The 17,453-nt window shown below is 39.0% G+C and overlaps 1 protein-coding gene across 1 annotated transcript in view; it reads left to right on the top strand.

Annotated features, from left to right (window-relative positions):
- The window catches only part of COPG2 (COPI coat complex subunit gamma 2), a 132,519-nt gene that overhangs the window by 36,543 nt on the left and 78,523 nt on the right, over positions 1-17,453 (top strand). The window contains exons 7-9 of the mRNA XM_028525344.2: positions 1,531-1,623; positions 2,471-2,557; positions 3,804-3,961. Of these exons, the coding sequence (XP_028381145.1) occupies positions 1,531-1,623; positions 2,471-2,557; positions 3,804-3,961 (338 nt within the window). The remainder of the gene's footprint in view (positions 1-1,530; positions 1,624-2,470; positions 2,558-3,803; positions 3,962-17,453) is intronic.

Genomic DNA, 17,453 nt, shown 5'->3' with positions numbered 1-17,453 from the left:
TTTGTAAATAAAAGTATGTATCTTTTGTAGACATAATGCTGTTCTTACACACTTAAACATAACTTTTATGTACACTGGAAAACCAAAACATCAATGTGACTTGCTTTATTGTGACAATTGCATTACTGCGTGGCCCGGAAGGGCATGTGCCGTCTCTCAGAGGCAGGTCGGTGTGAAAGAAACGTGGCCGCAGAAAGGCTTGTGTGCCCCCGGCTTCTCTTCTTTCAGACTGGCTTTCCCTCTGACTTAGAGCAGCCCACTTCCCTTTCTGCTTGCCTCGTAGACTGTGGTCATAGTCAGGACACACTGCTGGTAGGAAACAGAAACCCCTTTAAATTTAGCTCTAAAAAGAAACTTTCTTATGGAACATAGAGCTCTCAGAATTTGGGGTAAAACTTAGAACCAGATGCCAGAGCAAGAAAGAAGACAGCTCTAAGGAACTCAGCTAGAAGTAAGATTTCTCTCATATTTACTACAAGACCCATCATTTACTCCTTATTCAAACAGTGAAGACAGAACCTGGCAGGCCACCGGCCAGCCCCGTGGGTCCGCGCCAGGTGTTGAACCTGACTCAGTCTGTTGCATTGGGAGAGGTGCGGTGGTGTAGTGCGGCAGGCTGCCCTGTTCTTGGGACTGTGAGTGGGAATGGTCAAAATGAAAGGCAGGCTGGGCATTGCCAAACAATTTAATAATATTTCAGCTGTGTTTTTAATAAATATTTAATAATAATTAATAATAATCAGCCTGGGTATGTTTTCTGTGTATGTTTGCAGTCCTCTCAAGTTTTAAAGGTTGAGCAGGCTCAAATGGTAAATCTGGATTCTAGAAGAGTAAGAAATGCTTTAATGTTTTTTGCTACTCAGCTGTTTTATTGTGGTTAATTTTTGTTTTTAGCATTAAATTGGTGGCATAAGACTGACAGCGCCGGTGCTAAACAAGACTCTCTCTACCCAAATACTGATTGCAGTTTATGTGTCTTCTTGGCCACCACCTTTCCAGTGCTAAGCTTTCTCCCAATTAAATTAAAAAGAACTTTATTCTCAGAGGGTTTCACATTAAGAGCTGACTATAGTGTATATCAAACATTTAATTATGTATCTAAAATAATCAGATTACATTTGACTGATAAGACTCTCTGGGATCCACATAAAGTAGATCCCCTTCGCATAGAGGTGTCTTCAGGATTTCAAAAGCAGCTTTCCTCCTTGTTTAGGAATTTCCCTTTACAGCATCCCTGGTAGGTCGAATCCTAGTTATGTATTTCCTCAAATTGGAGCTCTCCACCTTGAGACAGTTATTTCCTCACTGAACAGTTGTCTTCCTTAGGGATAAATGTTCCTCCTTGAACCTTCCGCTAGGGTTGTCTGGGTTCTGCCCGATGGGATGTGATTATTATATGCTGATCCTTTTTAATAAATGCTAAATATTTACACAAACTAATATATATGACTGGTTTTTGTAAGTTATTTGGAAGTGGTAATGTAGCGTGAACATGTTTTGCTTCAGCTTTTTCTTTACAAATGTTACTAGGGAACAATGCTGCAGGCCATTGAGAGATACATGAAGCAGGCCATTGTGGACCGAGTCTCCAGTGTGTCCAGCTCGGCGTTGGTGTCTGCCTTAGTAAGCGAACAAGGACGGGGCTGTGCTGATCCTCTCACAAACGAAACATTTGAATACTATGTGTACATCTCTATTACTTTATCCAAGAGTGTTTCATCTGCCAGGGCAGCATTGGGCAATTAAAACGGGCAGTTACAAATATAAGATTTTCATGTGTTTCAATGGTTTTGGCAATCAGGTTATGTTGTACACATAATAAAGATGAGTGGTAAAGGCGAGGGAAAGACAGGGAGGAAACTGAGGGTCTGTCTCTTTTTTTAAAATCTTAGTTATGACCTGTGTCTTTACCTCTTGCCTCATTGTCCTCTCCTTTCCTTGCTGCCCGTACCACGGTGCCCCTCAGTCCAGTCTCCTGTCCTGCCTCTGCATCTCCTCCCAGGAAGTAGCCTGTGTTTTAGTAATACCTCTTTCTCTTATCAAAACAAAATTTATTCTTTATAATCTATCACTGCATTGAATTAAAATTGATGACTAATATGTGAATGGCTTTGATCATCTGAACCATAAGAGTCTCCTGGAAGTAAAACCTTTATTGTTAACATTATTTAAGTACCATTCCATTAATTATCCCTTCCTGTCCCTTCCTTCTCATTACTTCTTTTACACATCTCTCCCAGTCCATAAACATAATAAGGTATTCAGCCTTGCAAAGGGGTGTTGGAGAAAGTGTTTCTGGTTCATTATTGCCTCAGGCGTAGAGACTTAAGATAGACTTAAAAAGCTACAAAGTTGTTTCTTTTTCTTTTGGGGGGGGGCGGCATGTCTTTTGAAAAAGGAAACTAACTCATGTTTCTAAACTTCCAGTGGCAATGCATTATCTATCCTTATTCTTTTTTTCTGCGTTTAGCATATGATGAAGATAAGCTACGATGTGGTTAAGCGCTGGGTCAATGAAGCCCAAGAAGCTGCTTCAAGTGATAATATTATGGTCCAGGTACGGTCACTGAATCATTTTAGCTTATGTTTTGAGATCAGCTTTCTTTAGCCCTACATTGTAGGGGCAATTGATTGATTCCCCAAATCAGCATTCGCTAAAGGCTGATATTAAGCAGCCTGTTAGTGCATATTCTCGAGTGGGTATGCCACTAATTGTGATACTGCCATAGGTCCCGCTGGTGTTAATAGAGACTGGAACTACATTGGAGAAAGCGTCTTACATTCAGTGGTAGTTTGAGATGCCCATTCCAGAGGTCCTCCTTGAATCTGTTTGAAAAATAATTTGTGAAGAAGGGTGTTCACTTCCAAGCTTTTCAGGGCTTGATTAGAGTGGACATTATAGAAACATTAAGGAGTAATTTTTACTTCATGAAACTTTAAAACCATTTTGCTGGAAAGATCTCCTTTGGATATTCATTAGGCTATTCCTGATTAAAAGGAACACGATTAAGTTGTTAACTGGCAATTTCATGTAAAGTGCTCATTTGTATTTGAGAGGGTACTTGTTTATCCCCTTTCAGTGTTTATAACTGTTCGTGTTAGCATCTTCAGTTAAGAGGAAACAGAGTAGTGATCTCTCCCTTGGGAAACATCCCCACTCCCCTGATTCAGATCTACGTGCTTATATAAAAAAGCTTCATGGTAATATACTTAGACTCCTTAAGCCTTCTTTAGGAGGGGAATCCTTTAACTCCTAACTTGGTTATAGATGATTTAAAGCCACTCAAAGACCTGCAATACTGGTAAAGCCCTGAATCTGAGAACTTTTTTGCTAAGGATATATGGAGCAATGCAGAACCTGCTAGATGTACCTTCGGAATATATTACCCTCTTAATACTTGTCCAGTCTGAATTTATCCCTTTTGGGGGTAAATTAGAAACTCCTGTCCTTTCAGTCTTGTGTGTGTTTGATTCAGTGTAAAAAAGCTATTCTATTTTGTATACTTTTGACCTGGGTATCTTTTTATTAAAAATCTAGCCAGGTAGTTGTTGGGCATCATCCTGATACACCAATGTTGTAGGTTTGATCCCTGGTCAGGGCACACATGAGAATCAACCAATAAATACATAAATCAGTGGAACAACAAATCAGTGTTTCTCTCTCTCTCTCAAATCAATAAATAAAAATGAATTACTGTAATTGCATTTAAAAAATCTAGTTCCATATGGTTCTATTTTCATGTAAATGTTGTCCTCTTCTTACTCAGTTTTCTGTTAGTCACATTCTTTTTCTTGTCCTTTAGTACCATGCATTGGGAGTCCTATATCACCTTAAAAAGAATGATCGCCTTGCAGTTTCTAAGATGTTAAATAAGTTTACTAAGTCTGGGCTCAAGTCACAGTTTGCTTACTGCATGCTGATCCGAATTGCCAGTCGTTTACTAAAAGAAAACGAAGAGGGGTAAGTGTCTTCACCTAAACCCAAGCAATTTTCCCTTTGTGGTTACTGCACCTCACAATTTATTTCCTTTACAAGTATTTTTTGGACAGTGCTGACTTTGTAGATCGATTTCATGTTTTCCAAATTTAAAAAAAAGGGACTCCAAGTAACACAACCTTTTATTTTTTATTTTTTATGTTTACTGTATGCTCTGGTATACATTCTTGGTAGATTATGATTGCTAATAATACAATAACAAACTGATACTAAATAAAATACTTATAAATCTTAAGGTATATGATACTTAAATGTGAAAACTGGAAGTGACATTAAGAATCTTGTTTATCCCTTTTGTTTTTATAAAAGAGACTGTTGAAGTACTGCATTTGATGATTTATTTAAATTATTTATTTAAAATTAAAGTGCAGGAGAGAGAAAAATAGAATTACACATTTGTAAGGTTCTTACATTATTCATGAAACAGCATTATATCATTTGATGGTAGACTGCAATAATATAAGGATGAATACTGTGATCTTTTGAGTAACCACTGAGAAAACCTAAAAGATATAATGTAAATGTTAACAGAGAAGATAAAATGGAATATTCAAAAATATTCACTTGAGCTTCCTGCAGTGGTGGAGTAGCTGGGTCATATAAGCCCTCCTGCAAATAATGATTATATTATTAGTATAAAACTATACCTCCCCCAAACAAGAAAACCCATAACTATTTGACAGTACTGGTGAGTTGTGAAAAGGAGGCAAAAACTGGAGGGAAGTCAACTCGTGAAAGACAGAAGCTTCACTAGTTGAGATGTGGGCATTTCTGGCCAGTCTCCTGAGGTCAGCTAGCAACGCCCAGGTGGGATCATAGGAAGCCATAGTATTTACTGGCGAGAGGGGTGAGAACAGAGTTTGAGGATGGAAATCCTGGAAAGGAGGGAGCTATAAATGGGGTGAGCCTCAGAGTCAGCTTTAAACTACAAAACCCTCGGCTGGCCCCTGACCTGTGCACAGAAAGGGGAAGGCTCCAGGAATCCCGGCAAATAGTAGCTGTGAGCCAAAAGAACTGAGTGGGGAAATAGGCTGCAACTCTCCATGGAGGAGGTGGAGCTTAGAATTTGAGCCCAGCCAGTGTAACTGCCTGGTAGAGGAGCACCATATATGCTGGAGCCTTTGCCTCATATCATTCACAGTGTCTGTAATCATGCACCACATAATGGCGTTTTGGTCGGTGATGAATGGTAGATACAGTGGTGGTCCCATGAGATTATAATGGAGCTGAAAATTCTTATTGTCTAGCGACACTGTAGCTGTCCTACATTGTAGCTCTCGTAACATAGTGTCAGAACACGTTACTCAGGTGGTTGTGGTGACACTGGTACAAACCAGCCTACTGCACTGCCAGTCGTGTAAAAGTATACAGCACATACAACTATGTACAACACCCAATACTTGATAATGGTAATAAACAACTGTGTTACTGGGTCATGTATTCACTGTAGTAGTTGTTATTTTTAGAGGTACTCTTTCTAGTCATAAAGAAAAAAGTTTGCTGTAAAGCAGTGTGTTGTGTTAATGCAGACAGCAGCCTCACTCATCTCATGTTTACTGGGCCTCTTGATGGCACGTTTTGTCTTGTGCTGAAATTTAGTATCATGTTGTTTTATTCATCATGGCCCCTAAGCACAGAGAATTCACCACTAATGTTGCCAGCAAGAGGTCACATTAAGTGCTTGACCTGAAAATGAAATTGAAAGGTATTAAGGGCTATGAAGGTGGGAAGTCAGTGATGATGATTGTTCAGGCAGTCAGGCCTGCCCGCCCCACGCTAATGGTCTGGGAGAACGAGAACAGTGATGGAAGCTGCGAAATGATCTGCTTTATCGGAGGGAATGAGAATGACAGAAACTTGAAGGGTCTGTGTCAAACATGGGGAAACTTCCAATGACCTGGAGTAACAACTAGACGTAGAAGTGTGTTCCTGTAAGTACTGCGGTAATCATGGCCGAAGCAAGTCTGTGATGTTGAAAGAAGAGACCGGACCTGAGAGGTCGAGTGTGCTGCTAACTCTGAGTGGTTTAAACAATTCATTCCATAATGTGATAGGGCGTGGTGAATCTGCGAGTGCTGGTGCAAAGGCAGCTGAAGAGTTTTGGAAGCTCTACATAAGCTGGTTGTGGAAGAAAATTACTTTTCAGAGCAAATATTCAATATGGATGAAACCTCTCTGTTCTGGAAACAGATGCCTGAAAGGACTTTTCATTTATAAGGAGACCAAGTCAATGGATAGGATACCCATTGTTTGGAGCCAGGGCTACAGATTGCAGCCCTTTGTGATCTGGCTCGGCGAGAACCTCAGGGCCTTCCAGGGCATCGGGAAGCGCGCACTGCCGCTGCTCTGCAGGAGCAGTGAGAGGTCGTGGGTGACCCAGCGCCTCTTTCAAGATGCCTTCCTGAACTGCTCTGCCAGCGAAACAGAGAAGTATCGTTTGGAGAATAATACACATGTACCTTTCAAGATTTTGCTTATTTTGATAATGCTCCTGGACATCCTCCTTTTATTGGTGCTCTTCATCTCAGAATCAAAGTGGTGTTTCTCCCTGTAAACATCATCTCTTAAATCCAACCAATGAACCAAAGAGTTACAGTAGCTTTGAAGGCCTACTGCCCAAGGAGGGCCTTTGCCCAGACCACTGCTGCAACCGAGAAAACACTGATGCAGTTCTGGAGGTGTTACAGCATCTATGACTACATCAAGAATATATGGATGGCACCTGGAGGAAGACACTCGAGATTCGTCCATGACTTCAGGGGGTTTATCAAAGAGGAGGAAGTTGCAAAAACCAACAAGGCTGTGGTGGTTATAGCAAACGTCTTAACCCAGGTGTGGATGAGGTGACATTGAGGAGCTCCTAGAGGTGGTTCCTGAGGAACTGACTAATGGGACATTGTCGGAACTGGAAAGGGAACACGTAGCTGAAGAAGAAGCAAGAGAAAAGGAAACTGCAGGAGAAAACCCCCCAAGAAAATTCTCAGTGAAAGGTTTAGCAGAAGCATTTGTAGACCTCAAGCTCCTTAAAAAGCTTGAAAACATGGGCCCCAATGACAAAAGGTTTTCATTAGTAGAGAGGACTGTTCATGGTGCATTGTCTACTTACAAGCAGTGGTGTGATGCAAGAAAGAAACCAGGCAAACCACCACGGACGTATTTCTGAAGAGAGTGACGCCTCCTAAAGAAGAGCCCCAGCCACACCTTCGTGAGGTGGCCCAGAAGAAGGCATCGTTATCCTAGGATATGACAGTCCCACGCATGTCACTGCCCCTGAAGCCCTTCCCGTGGGACAAGGCATGCAGGTGGAAGACAGCGACACGGGTGGCCCTGACCCTGTGCAGGCCTAGGCTCACATGTGTATTTGTGTCTTAGTCTTTAACAAAAGAAGTTTAAAAAATAAAAAATAAAAACAGAAGAAAGCTTACAGAATAAGGATATAAAGAAAGAACAGTTGTTTTGTACAACTGTACAATGTGCTTGTGTTTTGAGCTCAGTGTTACTACAATAGAGTTGAAAAATTAAAAAGTTTACAAAGAAACTTTCTTATAAAGTAAGAAAGTTTCAGTGAGCTAAAGTTTATTATTGAAGAAAGAAAAAAAATTAAATGTAGTGTAGCCTAAGTGTACATTCCAGTATTTGTAAAGTTTACAGTAGTGTACAGTAATGTCCTAGACCTTCACCTTCACTCCCCACTCACTCACTTATTCACCCAGAGCAACTTCCTGCCCTACAAACTCCGTTCATGGTAACAACATTATACAGGTGTACCATTCTTATCTTTTATACCAAGTTTTTACTGTACCTTCCTGTGTTTCAGTATTGTTTACATACACAAACACTTACCATTGTGTTACAGTTGCTTGCAGAGGAAATGGAAACCATAAAAAGGAATTCTAGACCTTAAAAGTCAGAATTCAGCTAGAGGAGCAGAACCCATAGGAGATAAATATATAGAGATTATTACAAGGACTTGACACATACAGTTTTGGGGCTTGCTAGGCAGGGCTAAAGTCTATAGGGCAGCCTGTCAGGAAGGGCAGACCACAGGCAGCCTGGAACTCATGGGCACAAGCTGAAGCTGCTGTCCACTAGTGGACTGTATTTTACTGTGAGCAGCAAGATGAAATCAGGCCACACCTTCAACATTCCTTGGAAATTTCCTCAGGTGAATAGCCAAGTTCATCACTTACAATTTCTGCTTTCCACCTAACTGCAGGATGCAATGGCACTAAACTCTGCCAGTACATGACAAGGACCCACCCCACTCTGCTTTACAAGAACATGGTTGGCCCTCATTCCCTTTTGAGCCCTCATCACAGGGTCCTTGAAGGCAGGATCCTTGAAGGCAGACTTCTACAAGCAGTCTGAGAGCCCTCGCTGGCAGTGCCCTTAAAGACCAGGTTTCTCATAGTCTTTTTGAGGCAATTTACCCTTCCTTCATCATGCTCCTCAAAATTCCTCCAGCCTTTGCCCACTGCCTGATTCTCAAGGCACTTCCACAACTTTAGGTATTTGTAGCAGCACCTCACTTAAGCAGATACCAACACCTGTGTTGGTTTTGTATTGCTGCCATCATTGTAATGGCCTAACACAACATCTATGATCTCACAAGTTTGTGGGCTAGACGTAGGTCTTGAGTTAAAGTTAAGATGTTGGTGGGTGCTGTTTACTGGAGGCTTAGGGGAAAAACCCATTTCTAATCTCACTTAGGTCAGTGGCCAGATACATTTCTTGGTGGGTATAGATTGTAGGGCCCTGTTTCCCTGCTGGCTGTCAGGCAGGGGATGGTCTGGGCCATGTGAGGTTAACATATTCACAGGTGCCATGGAGGAAGGCGTGGGCATCATTGGGGGCCGTTTTGTCTGATACAAGTTCAATCACTAAAACAGTGATTGAATTTGTCAACTAGGCTTAACACCAGGTTAGAGATGTCTGATGAAAGGAGTTAGAGTGAATTTGAACATGGAATGACAGTAACTAATTTGAAAAACAGAAAACAAATTAAAGAAAAATAAACAGAACTTCAGAGGACTGTGATATCAAGTGATATATAATTGGAATTCCAGAGGAAGATGTGAGAGATTGGAGTGAAGATACAAGAAGAGGTAATGAGCAGATATTTTCCAGTATTCATTGATTCTAGCAGGGCAAGGTCAATCTGGCGGCCAAAGCTCAACACAACTGTTCCTCATTTAAAGAATAAAGGGGATGATTCCTAACATCTTAATAGATGCAAAAAAAAATGGTAGTTGATAAAATTTAATGGCAACTTTTTATTGAAAATCTCTTTTCAAAGCAAAAGAAGGGGACATTATTATCCTGATAAATCTCAATAAATTCTTGATTGTCTCAAGTAAAATTGGTGAACTGTTGAAGGCTTTCCCCATGAGACTGTAAATGAGACAAGAATGTTTGCTAATCCTGCTTTTTAAGTAACATTTTACTGGAAGTCCTACTTGGTGCAACAAGTCAAAATTAAATATCTAATTTTAGAAAATATTTGTAGGCAACATGATTGTGTATATAGCAAATGCAAAACTGATCTGTACATTATCTATTAAAATTGATACATAAATTTACCAGTTTATTGGATAGGTCAGTGTGCAAAATCAATTTTATTTCTGTATTCCAGCAACCTATCACTAAGATAAAATTTTGAAAAGATGGCACTGTACTAAAATAAAATCCTTAGGAATAAATCTACAAAAATTGTGTATATCTCTCCACAGCAAATTATAAAATGTTACTTAAATTTAAAATATGACCTGAATAAATGTTCTTAGGTTGGAATATTCAATACAATAAAGAGGTCACATCTTATTTTGATTTGTGGATCCAATGAACCCCCAATCAGAACCTCAATTGGCTTCTTTTAAGTACCAAACAAAAATGCATACATTTGTGTGTCAAAAGACAGACAAGTATACCTTTAGTACTGTTCTTCATAATAGCCCAGAAATGGAAGCAGTCTTAAATGTCCTTCAATGCTAGAATCAAAAGATAATGATATGGTCATATAGTCAATTGTATACAACAATGGAAATGAACAAATTACTGTTGAATGCAACTATGTAGATGAATCTCACTAAGAAGACACACGAATACATTTTGTATACTTCCATTTAAGCTATTTTCACACTTAACAGGCACAACTAATCTGTAGTATTAAAAGTAAGGATAGTATTCATCTTTAGGGCAGCATCAGGACAGTGCTTGGAAGATGGTATATGGGGGTTTCTGGAATGTTTGAAATATTCATTCTCAATGATGGTAGGTTTGTAGTAATTCACTTATAATTTGTACATGCAAGCTTGCAATAATTCACTTGTGATTAGTTATCTAGTTTTGCATAACAAATTATAGCAGAGCTTAAATTTTTTAAACATCCAGAATGATGAAGGGAAAACTCTAAAAATTATTATGAAAGTAAAGACATTCGCCCCATACTTCTGCATCAGATTTCTCTCAGCTTCGTTGCATGCTAATTTTGAGGGGAGCAGCCCTTCCCTGACATAATGGGCCTGGGATCCAAACGTTGGAGCTCTAGGACATACCACGCTAGCAGCGGGAAGCTGTGCGCTTTCACCACACACACTTGCATGAGTGTGGGAGTCCCAGCTGCTCTGCTGACATGATGGGAAGAAGCTCGAGTCCAGGCCTTGTGGTTGACCAAAATTGGTTGAATCTGGTTGTTACGGAGGTTCATAGGACTACAGCTTCTCTCCTAGATAGCCAGCTGGTCAGTTTGGATAAATTGCCCTTTTCCCTAGCGTGTTAAATGCACTTGTCAAGCAATTCTCAGAATATCTCTTGCAATTCTTTTTTATTTTGTATGTATGTTATCATAGATGGCATTTCAAAAAAAAAGTCAAAGGGTTTTTTTTGTTGTTGTTGTTTTTTGTTGGTTTTTTTTTCACTATAAACTTCCCTGTTGGTTTATAATATAGCCTTTACTTCATCCTATAAGGTTTGGTATGTTCTGTTTTTGTTTGTCTCAGGATATTTTTAAATTTCCCTTTTGACTTCTTTGACCCATTGGTTCAAGTGTGTTGGTTAATTTCCACATATTTGTAAATTTTCTAGTTTTCTTTCTGTTACTGACTTCTAGTTTCATTTCATTGTGATTGAAAAAGATACTTGGAATGATTTAAATCTTAAATTTATTAAGACTTGTTTTGCAACCTACAGTTTATCCTGGAGAATGTTCTCGTGCACTTACGAGTGGTATGTTGTGTGTGTGTGTGTGTGTGTGTGTGTGTGTGTGTGTTAGGTCCAATTGATCTGTGTAGTGTTGTTCCAGTTCATTAACGGGGACTGTTTCTCCATTTATTTAGATTTCTCAGCAGGGTTTTGTAGTGTTAAGTGTAAAAGTCCTGCATTACTTTTATTAAATTTGTTTCTAAGTATTTATTCTTTGTGATGCTATACTGAATGGAATTTTTTCATTAATTTTGTTTTGGGTTAATTGTTGCCAACATATAGAAATACAGTTGAGTTTTGCGTGTTGATTTTGTATCCTACTATAATCTTGTTATGGTCATTTAGTTCTGTTTGTATGTGAGTGTGTGTGTGTGTCTTGGGATTTTCTATGTACAGAATCATGTCATCTGTGAACAGTTTTACTTCTTCCTTTCATAACTGTATGTCTTTAATTTCCTTCTTCCCTTCCTCCCTCCTCTTCTCCCACCCCTTTCCCCTTCCCTTCCCTTTCTTTCCTTCCTTCTTTCTCCCTTCCTCTCTCCCTCTCTCCCTCCCTCTCTCCCTCCCTCTCTCCCTCTCTCCCTCCCTCTCTCCCTCCCTCTCTCCTTTCCTCCTTTCCTTCCTTCCTTCCTTTCTTCCTAATTGTACTGTCTTGAAAATTCAGTACAATGTTGAGTAGAAGTGGTGAAAGCAGACTTCCTTTCCTCATCCCTTATCTTAAGGGAGAGCATTAAGCATGATGTGGATTTCCTGAAGATGCCCTTCCTTTATCAGGTTGAGGACATTCTCTTCAACGAACTCTAGTTCTTTTAAGAGTATGTATCATGAATGTGTTTTAGATTTTGTCAGTTACTTTTTCTGTACGATTAAAATGATTATGTAGTTTCTGTCCTTTATATTTTTAATTTGTTATGTAACATGAATTGACTTTCTGTTAAACCCATTTTGCATTATGGGGATGAATACTACTTAATTATGGTATATAATTCTTTTTATGTATTTCTGGATTTAGTTTTCTGATATTTTGTTAAGGAGTTTTGTGTTCATGTCTGTAGTTTTCTTGTGAAAACTTGTTTTTGTTGTCCTGGTAATACTGGTGTCACAACATTAGTTGGGAAATAGTGTACCTACCTCATTTATTTTCTGAAAGAGTTTGTGAAGGGTTGGTATTGTTTCTTTAAATATTTGATAGAATTAACCAATAGTCATTGGGACCTGTACTTTTCTTTGAGGGAAGATTTTAAATAACTAACTCATAGGTCTATTTAGAGTTTATATTTCTTTGTGAGTCAGTTTTGGGATTTTGGTATTTCTAGGGATTTGTCCATCTCCTCTAAGTTCTTTAATTCATTGTGTATAGTTTATTATATTCTCTTCTAATCAATTCAGTTTCTTTTAGGTCAGGAATTTGAGTGTTTTCTCTCTCTCTCTCTTTTTTTTTTTTTGTCCTTTGTTGGTCTACCTGAAAGTTTGTAAGTTGTGTTGATCTTTTCAAGAACTAACTTTGGATTTTATTGATTAAAATTTTTTTTTCATTCTAGTCCATTGATCTTTTAAAATTAAATTTATTGGGGTGACATTAGTTAGTAACATACACATTTCAAGTATACAATTCTACGATACATCATCTGTATGTTGCATTGTGTGCTTACCACCCACAGTCTGGTCTCCCTCCATCGCCATATGTTTGACTCCCTTTACCTTTTCTTTTCGCCCTGAACCTCTCTCTTTTCTGGTAACCCCCCCTTCTGTTGTGTGTCTGGAATTTATTTTGTTTGTTTGTTGCTTTCTGTTTTATATGCCACAAGAGTGAAACTGTATAAGGTCCATATGACTCCCGTCTGACTTATTTTGCTTAGCATGATTCTCTGGAAGGTTTATCTATGTTGTCCCAAGTAGCAGTATTTGTTTCTCATGGCTGAGTAGTATTCCATTGTATATTTGTACCAAATCTATCCAGTCGTCCATGGAAGACCACTTAAGGTGTTTCCATGTCTTGGCTACCGGTATATACATATGTCTTTAGAAAGAAATGTTTTCAAATTTTTCAGGGGGATACCCAGAAAAAGGGTTTGCTGGTCATATGGTATCTCTGTTCTTAATTTTTTTGAGGAAACTCCATACTGTTTTGTACAGTGGCTGTACCAGTTTACATTCCCCCTGCAGCGTGTTAGGGTTCCTTTTTGTCCTCATCCTCTCCAGCAACTGTTATTTCTTGTCTTATCGATAATAGCTATTCTAACAGGTGTGAGGTGGTATTCATCATGGTTTTGATTTCCCTGTAGCCAGTGAAGTTGAGCACCTTTTCATATATCTGTTGGACATCTGTATGTTTTGAGGGAGAAGTGTTCAGGTCCTCTGCCTATTTTAAAAACAAGATTGTTTGGGTTTTTGCTGCCCCCATTGTATGAGCTCTGTATATATTGTGGACATTAGCCCTTTTTGGAGGCATTGTTTGCAAATATCTCATCCCATTCAGTTGGTTGCCTTTTTGTTTTGTTGTTGGTTTTTCCTGCTGTACAGAAGCTTTTTATTTTGATGTAGTCCCTTTCACTTATTTTTGCTTTTGTTGTCATTGCCTTTGGAGTCAAGTTCATTAATACCCATGTTTTCTCCCATGTATTTTATTGTTTGAGATCTTATATTTAAATCTTTAAACCATGTTTGAGTTAATTTTTGTGTACGTTGTCATATAGCAGTTTAGTTTCATTCTTCTGCATGTGGCTTTCCAGTCTTCTGAGCACCAGTTAGTGAAGAGCCCTTCTTTTCTCCATTGTGTGTTTTTTGGCTCCTTTGTTGAAAGTTAGTTGCCATATACATGTGAGTTTCTTTCTGGGCTGTTAATTCTGTTCCATTGGTCAGTATATCTGTTTTTCTGCCAATACCACATTATTTTGATTATTGTAATTTTGTAGTGTGATTTGCAGTCAGGAAGTGTGATACCTCTGGCTTTGTTCTTTTTTCTCTGGATAGCTTTAGCTATTCTGGATCTTTTGTGGCTCCATATAATTTGATGATTTTTTAAATTCTATTTCTTTGGAAAGTATAATTCTGCTCTGATCTTTATTGTTTCTTCTCCTTGCTGTGGGGTTGGGTCACTCTTCTTTTTCTAATTTCTTAATTTGTGGAAGCCTAGGTTATTGATTCGAGACCTTCCTTCTTTCTGGTGTAAGTGTTTAAAGCTGTAAATGTCCTTTCAAGCATTGCTTTAGCTACCTCTCCTCAGTTTTGAAGTATTGTTTTGTTTTCATTCAATTTCAAATATTCTGTTGCTTTCCATTTGATGTGTTCTTGATCTATAAGTTATTTAGAAATACATTGATTGATTTCCAAATATTTGGGGATTTCCCCAGTTTATTTCCTGTTGTTGACTTATAATTTCAGTTGTGGTTGGGGAACATACTTTGATGATTTCTATTCTTCAAAATGTATTGAAACTTGTTTTATGATTGGCATTTAATCTATTCACGAGAACCATCCATGTGCACTGGAAAAAAAGTGTATTTTACAGTCATTGGATTGAATGTTCTAGGTTGAGTTGGCTGATTGTATTGTTCAAGTCTTCTATATCCTTGATGATCTTAGTTGTTCTGTAGGTATAGATAACTCCCACTGTTAATGTTATATATCTCTCTCCTTTCATTTTGTCATTTTGATGCTCTGTTGTTGCATGTGTGTTTATCATTGTCCTATCAACCTGGTGCATCGACCTCTTTCTCATTACAAAATGTCTCTTTATCTCTGTAATTCTATTTTGTCTGATGTTAATGTAGCCACTCCTGGCCTCGTGGTTACTGTTTGCATGGCATATCTTTTTCCATCTTTTTCCATTCATCCTATTTATATTTTTTAATCTAACATGAGTTATTTCTAGGCAGAATATAATTGGATTTTGCTTTTATATCCTGTCTTGTGATCTCTATCTTTTGGTCGGGGTGTTTAGACCATTCACACTTAAACATGTTATTGATATGGTTGGATTTACCTTTGCCATTTTCCTATTGATCCTGTGTAAGTCTCGTGTCTTTTTTGTTCCTCACTTCCTCTTTGACTGCTTTCTTTTGTGTTAAGTAAACATTTTCAGTGTATCATTTTATTTTCTCTGTCAATATTTCTACTTTTCCGCCATTTTTCTTAGTTTGATACTCTAGGGATTAGCATATACATTTTAATTTACCACAGTCTACTTCAAATTAATACTAATTCTAGTAAAATAGAGCATTTTTGCTCCAATATAGTTTCATTTTCTTCCTGCTCCTGCTTGCTATTGTTGTCATGTATATTATATGTGTATGTTTATAAATCTACAACTAATGTTATAATTAATGCTTTATACAATTTTATGTCCTTTTAAAGCAGTTAAGGGAAATGAAAATAATGTACCTATATTATCTTTTTAAAACATTTATTTATTTATTTTTAATATATTTTATTGATTATGCTATTACAGTTGTCCCATTTTTCCCTTTCACTCCCCTCTGCCCTGCACACACCCTTCCATCCACATTCCCCCCTTTTAGCTCATGTGCATGTGTCATACAAGTTCTTTAGTTTCTACTTTCCCATACTATTCTTACCCTCCCCTGTCTATTTTCTACCTACCATCTATGCTGCTTATTCTCTGTACCTTTCCCCCCTCTCTCTCCCTCCCACTCCCCTGCTGATAACCCTCCATGTGATCTCCATTTCTGTGGTTCTGTTCCTGTTCTAGTTGTTTGCTTAGTTTGCTTTTGTTTTTGTTTTAGGTGTGGTTGTTAATAATTATGAATTTGCTGTCATTTTACTGTACATGTTTTTTATCTTCTTTTTCTTAGTTAAGTCCCTTTACCATTTCATAAAATAAGGGCTTGGTGATGATGAACTCCTTTAACTTGACCTTATCTGAGAAGCACTTTCTCTGCCTTTCCGTTCTGAATGAAAGCTTTGCTGGATAGAGCAAACTTGGATGTAGGTCCTTGCCTTTCATGACTTGGAATACTTCTTTCCAGCCCCTTCTTGCCAGCAAGGTCTCTTTTGAGAAGACATCTGACAGTCTGATGAGGACTCCTTTGTAGGTAACTGCCTCCCTATCTTTTGCTACTTCTAGGATTCTCTCCTTCATTTTAATCTTGGGTAATGTAATTATGATGTGCCTTGGTATGTGTTTCTTTGGGTCCAACTTCTTTGGGACTCTCTGAGCTTCCTGGACTTCCTGGAAGTCTATTTCCTTTGCCAAATTGAAGAAGTTCTCCTTTATTATTTGTTCAAATAACTCTTCCACTTGTTGCTCTTCTTCTTCTCCTTCTGGTACCCCTATAATTCAGATGTTGGAACGTTTAAAGATGTCCTGGAGGTTCCTAAGACTCTCATTTTTTCAAATTCTTATTTCTTCATTCTTTTCTGATTAGATGTTTCTTTCTTCCTTCTGGTCCACTCCATTGATTTGAGTCCCAGTTTCTTTCCCGTCACTATTCGTTCCATGTGCATTTTCCCTTATTTCACTTAGCGTAGCCTTCATTTTTTTTTTATCTAATTTGTGACCAAATTCAACCAATTCTGTGAGCATCCTGATGACTAGTGCTTTGAACTGTGCATCTGATAGGTTGGCTATCTCTTCATTGCTTAGTTATATTTTTTCTGGAGCTTTGATCTGTTCTTTCATTTGGGCCATTTTTTTTTTTTTTTTTGTCTTGACATGCCTGTTACGTATGAGGGGCAGAGCCTTAGGTGTTCACTAGGGCAGGGCAACCCAGTCGCTGGGTTGTGAGGCTGTGTGTGTGAGGGGTCCGAGAGGGAACAATTGCTCTGCTCTCTGCCGGATTTCGGTCACTTCCCCCACTTCCCCCAAGCAAACTGGGCCCTTCTGGTGCTGATTCCCATGTGGGTGGGTTTGTGTATGTTCTAGGACCCTGTGGGTTTCTCCAGCGAACTCTCCTGTGAGGCTGGGAGTTTCCCCCGCCACCTCAACCTCCACAGGTGTTTTCAATCGGTGTTTTGAGGCTTTATTTCCCCGCACTGGGACCCTGAGTTTAGAGGCCTGTCTGGCACCCCAGTTTCACCTGGCTTATCTGCGTGCAGATGTGGGACCGCCTGGTCCACCAGCCACCTTGGCGCCCCGCCCCTCCATAACCCGCCGCGGAGCTGGGTCTGCTAGCTGCCGCCTTGCCGAAACCCCTGTCCGCCCGGCCTCCCAACTCCGCCCCTCCTGTGGTCTGGATGAATGTGTCTACTTTAACTCTTTGGTTGTCAGACTTCCATACAGTTCAATTTTCTGTCA

Source organism: Phyllostomus discolor, chromosome 10 (assembly GCF_004126475.2).
Source record: "Phyllostomus discolor isolate MPI-MPIP mPhyDis1 chromosome 10, mPhyDis1.pri.v3, whole genome shotgun sequence".
Lineage (NCBI taxonomy): Eukaryota > Metazoa > Chordata > Mammalia > Chiroptera > Phyllostomidae > Phyllostomus > Phyllostomus discolor.
The sequence above is the reverse complement of the archived record's forward strand: the minus strand, read 5'-3'. Positions and strand labels throughout refer to the sequence as shown.